Source organism: Barbus barbus (assembly GCF_936440315.1).
Source record: "Barbus barbus genome assembly, chromosome: 26".
Lineage (NCBI taxonomy): Eukaryota > Metazoa > Chordata > Actinopteri > Cypriniformes > Cyprinidae > Barbus > Barbus barbus.
In genome coordinates, this window is record NC_136754.1 from 14160060 (window position 1) to 14170471 (window position 10412).

Sequence of the window (10412 nt, forward strand, 5' to 3'; positions counted from 1 at the left end):
AGTTTCATTAGTTGGTGGATAAATGGCGATAGCTGGTGTGTTGGATTCCAGCAGAGTTTCACCATAGAGGGTTAATGGGAGTCTGGCCTGGAAGCTTTCCCAGCTCTGGCCCAAGGCCATTTCAGCCAATCACTCTAAACTTATGGTCAAGTTGCACTGAGCTGCTGTTTTACGCTTTTGCTTCCCCTCTGCCACAGCTATAAGTTCATTCAAAGCTGGAAAACAATTGAGGAACGGAGAATTGAAAGTTTTTCAGAGTGCCGGGGTTACCAAGGGTACTTGGATGCTTAAAAAATAAAGAAATAATAATAATTCAAGCACTGAATTATAATGATATTGTCCATTTTTTTTTATTCTCAGATGATTGTTATCAAAAGAGCAAGAGATTTGTTTATTTATAGCTTTTATTTATTGTTTGAGAAATGATGCATTAATGACATAAAACGTAAGACGTCTTTACTCTAAATATGTTATTGAGTGTGTGTGTGTGTGTGTGTGTTACAGCTGCAATTGTGTTGCAAATACCTCCCCGCTGAGAAATGCTTATAATAGGAGAAATCAGTTGGACAGCAGTGAGGTTCATGCCAGCGAACAACTGAAAGGTCTGTTTTCATAGATTTCCTTTTGTGAATTTTAAAACGAGACCTGGTGAAAAATGATGCATGCTTTTACACTTTAGAAACCTGGCAACTAGGGGAAAAACCCTCTCAAGTCCATCCTGTCGAACAAAAGGCGGTCGACGCATTGAGCAAAGATGCAACGAGTTCTGCGTCCCAGGCACATGACGTGCATCATGGAAACATATTGTATCGAAATCATTTGTGGGAGAATACCGGGGATGAAAAAGAATGGGGCGCTTTGATCCGCGCCCTGGGGTCCCGAGCTCCCCGAGTGCGCGCAGACTGACTGCAAGGCCTTATTCACTTTCAGATAGACACACTTACAAACGCCACTGAATGAAATTTGCATATTTGTAATTTATCACATTTTAGCCCGACTTTTCTGTCTCTTTGCGGAAGGTAGAAGTCTGAATAAAAATCTGGATCAATTATCAACGCGAAGCCGTTCCCTTCTCATAGGCAGAACGCTGGCTCTTTTGGAAAATTAGGAAAGTAGTTGCTGTAAGGAAAAAAAAGGAAAAGTGCAACCGGTGGAAAAAAAATAAAATAAATTTTTTAGCCAAATTTTACTTTTCGTTTTTGTCATGTAGAAAACCCCCCAAAACCAAATAAAACACTACTTTAAAATTATGCTACGAAAATTGCTAACATAAACTGCATAATTTGCACGATTCGATCATTTATGTATGGAACTGTTGCATGCCTTGCGGAATGTACTGATATGTTAACCGAATTTTTCAAGTTTCTAAGCCCTCATTCCTTGAAGAACTATCCGAGTACGTGCATTCCCTTGGCCATGGGCTCGAACAAAGCAGAAAACATTAATAAAAGTATGGGATCCAGGCATTGAAATAAAGTGACAGGCAGGGTCTGGATATCTTAGCACTGACACAAAACCGCATACGGTAACTACATGCCTGCCTTGAAATACGAGAGTTTGAATAAAGGCGCAGTAATATTTCATATGGGGCACGCAAAAGCTGGATACAATGCCTCTCGTATTAAGAACAATATTCAGTCCATTCGGTGGCGAACAAAGATCATAGCAAGACGTCTTTGAGGCTAATTCAGTCAAAGGCACATTTTGGCTTCCCCCGCAGTAAGGTCAGTGTCGTTGTGTATGGTCCACCAAGGGTGGTATGGGGTTCCATGGCCAAAGCAAAGCCAGCTGTCCCTGGTGTAGGGCGACCAATCTGAATTGTTATTATAAAGCACTAGAGATACTATTGTGGCTAGTCGTGAACCTTGTGTTATGAGTTTAAAGTTTAACGATTTTTTTTTGTTTTCTGCCCAAATTATCACTACTAGGCAAATGCAAGTTTTGCACGGTCAGCTATGGCTTCTAAAGTAACCATTTGGCTTTTTTGCGCAAATCTTCTTGAAGTTTGCGTTGACCGTGACTTGGAAAAACACAAGTAGCCTACCATTCATTGTATTGCTGTGCATCGATAAACCATCGCGATGTCATAATGTATAAAACTATTATTAAAAAATAGTGGTAATTACGATCTTCAGATATTAATAATAATAGCCTACTTCAGGTTATAATATTTACTTTGCATAGGTGGGCTGTTAATTACAAGGTAAAAAAAATAATAATTTAGCTTACTTAGGTTATCATTTTAGTCATTTATTAAGAATATTGTTTAATGAGATACTGTAAAAAAATAGCACTTTCATCAAAATATTTCTAAAGGAGCACATTAAGTGCATAAAGAAGCCTCGCAGAAAAAAGTGAGCCAAGAAAATAAAAATCTTGAGGCAAGTCTTGTGCTGCAAGTGGATTCAAGCTTTGGGGGGGAAGAGAGGGAGACCACCTTCAGACGAGCAAACTCTGCCAGCTTCCCATTTCGCTCTTGTTAGTCGGGCATCCCGTGCGCAAAACCCCAGCTTGCCTTGATGATATTTTATTTTCCAAGGTCCAATGTCATGGCATAAGTGTATTTGTTCTGGAGGTAACTGGCGTTTTTTGTTACAAAGGAGAATGAGGTGCTGTCTAAGGCGAACGTTCTCTCCTTTTATGTGCAATTGAACAATATTTTCTTTTTCTTAAAAGTCCTGCACGCGTGCGCGCTTTTGTGCACTTGTTTCCCTGGATCCTGTTTGGCTGCTAAGAAGTTAAATGATTAACTAATAATGATTAACATAAACTAATCTAACACATGAACACAAGCATTCACACATTCACACGTTGCAGAAAGAGAGAAAGTAAGGAAAGGATGAGTTTAAGAGAATGGAAATGTGAAATCCCAAATTTACAGCAATATGTTCAACTGCATAGACCTGAACAACCATCAATCACTTATTTAACCCTCGCTTTGAGTTTCTCAATGAGGCTAAAATTTATATTAAATACACCGATTAAGTTAGAACCTGGAGGTGTTGCTTGCTTTGCCAGTGTTAAGGGTTCCTTTGCCAGTGTTAAGGGTTCCTTTGTGTCTCGTCGTCGTTGCAGACAGGGGGAGGTTCCCCGAAGTGTTTGATTGGTTGAAAGTTCAGTAGTCTTTGAAGTGACGTCTTGGGCGTTGGCTGGAGATGGAATTATCAATAAGTGTTCTTTTGTCTCAAGGTTGTAAGCTGTTCTGTGAAAGAGTTGGTTAGTTTGCTTGCTTCAGACTAGTTGGAGCTAGGAATCTGATTTACGACGTCCTGTTTCCTAGGGGCCTCTCTGAATTCCAGCTCCTCAGGTTTCAATGTTCTGATGCATCTTAAATTTGTCTGATTCAGTCTCTGATATTCTACAAAGGCCATAATAAAGGTAAAACGTGGTCTTTTAAAAGTTGGAAAGGTTCCCTTTATTTGATTTAGATGGAGCAGACTACGTGCGCACAAACCCAAGTGCGCCTGGGCATTGACTCGCTCTTTCTTTTCTGAGGCAGCGCAGCCATCACGTAGTGTGTTTCATTACAACATAAGCTTTTCATCACCCGGCTTTGTCCTGAATGAAAGTAATGCTGTGAATTAAAGAAATTACAATATTTTCTATCAGCTTGAAGGTCCAAGAGAAGGGCTCTCAAGCTTGGCAAAAATCAGGCACATCATTCATCATGTCACCCCGCACCTGTGGTCCTGGCATTCAAAGTATACAAACCTATTCTTATTAACCTTAATTATTCAAAAAGGACACAATGGCTGAAATAGAGCAGGTTGAAGTCTGTTTATTGGTCGTAAATGTCTCTCTGAAGATCTCCAAGGCTCTTTGTTAGGCCCGCGCGGAGACCGCTCTTCTCATTTCAGACATGAGTAGCCTTGGACTTTTCAGTTTTCAATCGTAACATCTGCTTAATCGTACGGATCAAAATATGGAGACGTCAAACATATGCAATGGAGGATTTGTTAAATCCGGGTAATGAGTTATTAACAAGATGAAACAATGGAGCAGGATGGTGAGGGCCTTATGTTAACGGAGTCACTTTACGAAGCGCCTCGCATTACCCTTCCCTCTAAACCGAGCGCCAGGTGATGGCGGGGAAATCAATGTGCTTAGAAGGCAGCGCTCAGCTCCTTTTTTCTTCACGTGAAAAATTGGTGGACATAAATTTAATGGCTTGATGAAGACACAGCAATGCGTCTATTGCCCGTGGGACTTGGAGGACAAAACAATACTGTCGGCTGGTTCGCGTTGGCGCCCTAAATCCGGGTGGATCATTGAAAATGTGTTTTATTATAACGCACGTCATGCTTTACTGTTCCCATATTGTGTCAAGACAAAGGCTAATGGTACATTAAAGACAAGACAACCATGCCAACACGTCTTGGAGACGTTGTAGACGGAGACGAGCCTCCCTCTTTGCTTGTTTTAAGCAGCTGCTGTCCAGGACCCAGGCGCACAAAAAGAACAAGTTTGAAATACCAGGTGCATCTAGGAGAAACTCGACAGTGACGGAGATGTTAAAGTCCTAGCAATAAAGATATCATGGCAATTATCTGCCGACTCAGCACCGTGTAAAACTAGGGGCGCCTGGACAGCCGGCACTTTGGCAACAAAGTCCCCCTACGCGGGGTGCGTGATGAGCCTGGCTTTCTCCAGCACCTGTTAGCCTGTGCCCTCCCGAGGTAATATTTTTGGACAAATAATTAGTGATATATTTGTTACATTTAGGATCACGCTGTAACCCCGGGACGCGACTCGGACATGGGGGATTTAGGCTTTAAAGAGTTTGGGTACAGGGGAATCAACTGGTGTTTGTTCAAGCTGGCAGCTGGCACCCCGATGCAACTGTTGCCATGCACTAATGAAAAAGCGCTAGACTCAGAGATTTTGAGTCTTATCCTCCATATTTTTGCTGGAGATAATCCAAATATGAGCAGATTTAACGCTTATGAGAATCTTGATAGGCGTCGTTCCCAGCTTAGTGCGCATCCTAAGATTGTTGACACTGATAGCTATAAACCGTGCGTAATCGTTTCACTTTCTTTAATAATTAGGTTTGGACTACATGGAGTTCAAAATCTTATGACGGCGACAGCAGATTTATTAGAATTTCACTGCGCAAAATATGTCTGCTTTTAACGCACGCAGAACATGACTACTAAACTTTGACAAACGCTAATTTGAAGATCACATTTTTATACAATTATTGAATTTTGTTTGTTTTTTAGCTTGTTTTTAATTAAATCTCCACGACTGCGCAAAAACAGCACGAGATCGCCCTGTAGCGTAATGACTTGCGCAACAAGTAGGCTATTCTAAATCGTGTTCAGCACAACATCATCTACCCACGGGCATCCACAGTCGCGGACTTCCCAAAAGAGTCTGTGGGACGTTGGAACACAGGCTAATAACAGGAATAAATCTGACAAGCGATAAATGGTCGCCTTTTAAGTTTTGCCAAGCCAAAACCCCTAAGTGACAAAACCGAAACCTGATGAAAGATCCAATCCATCAGCCTTTTTCTTCTGCTCCATCGGCGCTCTTCCAAGAGATGCTTTAAGGGTTTTGCACTGTGCCTGTTTTCAAACACTGTCTTTCACTAGCGTGAGGTGCCAAAATACAATGATAGCAGCATTTTTTTGTCTTCCCCTAATCAAATTAAAATGTTACCACGGGCAAATAGTTGAAATCGCCATAAGACGTCTGGGGTCCTTTATCTTAGTTATGTCTGACTTAGTAACATTTGACTTTCTAATGAGCATAATGGGATTACATGGTTTTAGTCCTGCGCCCTGGATAGCAGAAATCAACGCGTTTAATGAGGCGCTAATACATGGAAAGGTTGGATTATGTCGATCAGTTAAGATTCCATTTCATTCATTAGGGACGTTCACAATGGAGTTTGCGAAATATTATTGACACTACTTAAATAGTCATCTCCGCATAATAAACTTACATGATAACAACTAACAAAATGGGGAAATAAATACATTGGTAAGCAGTAAACGTAAATGTAATAAAATATGATATAGTACACGATGTATTGATAATGTGATATAATGAAGAAGCAATAACAAACATTACATTGTGTTAAATGATTATTAAATAAATACCTGTGATTCCAGTCTCAGTCCATCCATGATATTAGCTTCCAGTCGCTCTTCACGAGTTTACTTTGGACATGTGGACATGGGCATGTGTTTGGGCTACCTCTTAATAACTGCGAGAGCTGACGTAGAGACAACTGGGTACATAGAACACAAGTGGATACCACGGGAAAATTTAGCCTTGGAGCACCTGCAGTGTACCCAGGCCAACTGCCCAAGGCAAAGGAAACGTCATGGCTCTTTTACCAATTTGGAGCAACACTTTAAAACATACTCCTTCCTCTCCTGTTTCGTTATTTATTTATTCTTCACCCAAACTGTCAGAGACACAGCAAGGGTCCGTCAGATTTCCATAATGATAAATAGTGACATCTTTCAGCTGTCCTTCTACACTATATCCAGAGCTTCACACCTCACATTAAAGTATCTATTCAGAAATCACGTTCTAGTTACAGTTAATCGCACGATTTGACTCTATTCATAGGCACGGAATAAAAGATGACCTGTCTACAAAGATATATCGTCATATATTGACGCTATACTGTTGTACAATTCGAATTATAGCTATACCATGTGATGCATGTTTGCCTAAATTCATTTCATTTGGAATCATTTTGATATTTGAAACTATTGTTGAGCTTTGAGGAAACGAACAAACAATAGTAATGCCATATGGTCCCAGGAATTGTTTTATATAGGCCTGTTGTGGGTTCATTGAATGATTCGAGCACATGAGAGTGAGATATTAGACAAATTTATTGAGTCAACATATCAGTATAAATATAGACGATTTTCGTGTTTCGTTTGTATAAAAAATAGGTTTTGTTTGACATAAAATCCGTATTAAATTAGAAAAATATATTACAGCACAATTAAACAATTAAATACGACACAAAATGATTGCCAGTGGCCTTTTCTTCAATTCAGACTAAAAAGCTGAAACACAGATAGTAACAATAATACATTACAAATAAACAAAACATGGATATATCCATACAATTCAGTTGTACACAATGTGTATACAGAGTAATAATGGCACTGCCTTAGGAAATAAAGTTAAAGGGGGGTTCATTCTCAATGTTGTTGATGGATGATTTTAAGTGCAACTTTCGTGGGTCCTCTGGTGTCCAGACTTTCGCTGTCCTAATGATGTTCTGATCTTTTAACTGCTTCTCATCAGTCCATGACAGAGAGTGTCCGGCGAGAGGAGGCAAACCGTAGTCTGGGTCATTTGGAGATGGGGATCCTGGAAAAAACGGGTGAGAGTTGTTTAATAATAATAATTATAATAATAACAATAATGAAACAACACAATAATGATATACATACTTGTTCCTCTGTGGCAAATGATGACTTTTTTAGGTTGGTTTAAAGTATCACCGTGTGGGTTCCGGATCGGCATGTCGGACTGCACAAGTTCTGCAAGGAAGTTTATGTAGCCGATTGCCAGACGTAAAGTGTCAACTTTCGAAAGTCTCTTCTCGTATGGTAGAGTAGGAATGTGAGATCGCAGTCCCTCGAAAGCATCGTTAATGGACTGCATCCTCCGTCGCTCCCGGATGTTGGCAGCTTGGCGCAACTGTTGCATCTCCGCTTCGGATCTCATGCGCCTCCGCCTCTTCAGCAAGGGACCGTCTCGGTGAGGGGACAGTTCTGAGGAGCTGTCAGCGCATCCGTACGAGAAAGTCGAAGACGACGAGGAAAAAGAGAAGTTGCCAGCGTCACAATAATCTCCGTCCTGTGATATCCGACTGTCTTTATAATATTCTTGGATTTGATTGGTGAGGAAATCGACGTCCTCATCCAAAAAGTCGTCTGTGTCCAAGTGGTCCCTCGACGAGTGGTCCGTGAAGAAGTCATCGTCGTCGAAATAAGGGGAGGAGAAGGAGTCTAAGCCTGTGAATGGATCCAACACAGTGTCCATTTTTATGTGCTATGTTGGTGTTGCCCAGTAACAACAATCGCCGTCCCTTCGATCTTTCCTCTTGATACTCAAGAGTTGGTTCAGTTTGAAAGGCGGCACGCGAGGACTCTTATAACTACATCCATAGTCGCGTGCCATTGACCGTAAGCGCCAACCAATCAGCGCCAAGCATCCCCAGCGCCCGCAGCTGAGGCAGCTCACCTTAGGATAAGGCATGTTTACAGGCCACCCCCTAGTACACGCCCCCTGAGACGGGACATGCTCCTAAATTGTCGACAAAGCGACTGCCTATATTGACAACTGTATCAGAAATAGCGTCTCCGTCAGTGTCGCAGTCGAACCTTAATAAATGACCAGAATAAATAAAACCATTTTTTTTCTTATATTATTGTTTTTAAATCATTTTATATCGTTTATATACACTTTATTCGACCTAAATCACAGAAATATCTGATTTTACAGCACACTAAATTTTATAATAAAAAATAATTAAGGAAACCCACATGTGCGATTATATAACTGCAATGCACGAATATTTTAGGACTAAATTAATTTCCTTAAAATATAATTAATATGCATGTCATCATGCACTCTCAGAAAAAAAGTGCAAAAGCTGTCACTAGGTATTAAATGTACCATGTATGAAAAATAAAGGTTCCAAAAGGAGGTTTTAGCATCTATGCCATATATAGGAGAATAAAATTGTGGGTTCCCCAAAAGAACCTTTCAGTGAACATTTCTTGTTTTTGCACCTTTTGTGCCATGAAAAGGTTCCATTGATGTTAAAGGTTCTTCATGAAACCATACATGCCAAGAACCTTTATTTTTAAGATGTAGCCTACCTTTAAGGTACTAATATGCACCCGTTTAGGGTAAATATGGTACAAACGTGCAGCCTACCATTGGAAAAGGTACCCCGGTGCCCAGTGCCACAAAAAGTTTTTTTTTTTTCTGAAAGTCCATAAATTTTCCAAATGTTTTAGAGTTATTGTGTGAACTGACTAATTTTTCAGCTCCTCTGCTGTTTAACGAACAGACAGACACGTAACAGCAGTTAAAGGACATGCAGCGCTCTCCTAATTATTGACGCTTAAATGTTAGTTTTTGTCCTTTCGTTTGTCTTTCCACCATTAACGTTGACTGGATAAAGTGCACCTAGTTATCACGTGTAATTAAGGGTCAGAGAGGTAGGTAGGCCTACTGTTGACCCTGTCACCTCGAGGCTCCTCTTAAAGCAGGTAGCAATTCAAGCGCTCACCATTCGCGTGCGCGAAGCCCCTTCCATCAGCCTCTTAATTATCAAGACGTGCAGCTATGTTAAAGCCTCATTGGTTGTCCACGGGGTCCATACAATACAGCACAAACATTTGTGTATGAGTGATGTCAGTGAAAGGAGCTGTCATTTAAGAGGCAGAAAGGGTAAAGAATAGATCTCTCATCAATCACGGGCTGTAGGATGCCAGGCCGCACGTTTGTATCGAAGCAGTGGACACTAGCCTGTCCAAGAAACAATCAAAAGAATAAGGCAAGCGCTTCAGCGCTAAAGCGGGGGCGTTTGCAGCTTTCAATTCGAACAACCTTATGCACCCTAAACGACCAATAACAATGCGTGTTCTTGAACAGACGGGAAAAAAAATTGAATGGCAAAACAAACATAAAAATTACTCTCACTGAATTGCACCTAAGAGAAGCGCTATTTGAAAGACACCTGTAGAATGACAAATTAAATCTCTTAGTTTTGTAAAAAAGAAAAAAAAGTTTGTTTCTATTTTATATATATATATACATAGGGTTTACAAGCCATTGAGCGGCTTAGATATAAAAGTACATTATTTATCCCTATATGGTAAATAATACAAGTTTAAAGGTACTTTAAAGTGCATATTAGCAACTAAAGTGTACATCTTTTGAAAAGTATCTTTTGAAATGGTATCGCCACATTGACAGCTGAGAATTTTGGATATTGTGTCCATTAATATTATGGAAAAAGATGTCATGTTTGTACATTTATAAATTTTAAAAAGTGAGAGAACAATGGATTACCTAAATTAGCTATTCACGTAAAAGAAAAAAAAAATATGTAGGAAAACGTAGTTAAATCCTGCATTCAAACTTCAAACCTCTGTATTAATTTTCCCGAAATTATTTTTAAAACGTTTAAAATAAATTTATTACGAATACCATCTAAACTGCATTTAAAATAATTATTGTAGAGTTGCAGTTGAGAGTAGCAGGGAGCGCCACGCGTTTGACCGACAAATTCCCATAGATTTGTGGAAAAGAGGGAGTTTTGTCCTATAAAGTGGTGCTTTAGCGTTTTCTTTTAACACAAGACATCATTATACAAGTGCTTGAATAACAAACAACAATAAATATACCAGCGGAGA

At 40.0% G+C, this 10412-nt stretch overlaps 1 protein-coding gene across 1 annotated transcript; it reads right to left on the bottom strand.

Annotated features, from left to right (window-relative positions):
• Positions 1-7144: 7144 nt before the first annotated feature.
• Positions 7145-8025, bottom strand: ptf1a (pancreas associated transcription factor 1a; the record flags this gene model as incomplete). Its single annotated transcript, XM_079378436.1, has 2 exons — positions 7145-7347; positions 7431-8025. 2 exons carry the CDS (start codon positions 8023-8025, stop codon positions 7145-7147), a joined length of 798 nt encoding a protein of 265 aa, XP_079234562.1.
• Positions 8026-10412: the final 2387 nt, after the last annotated feature.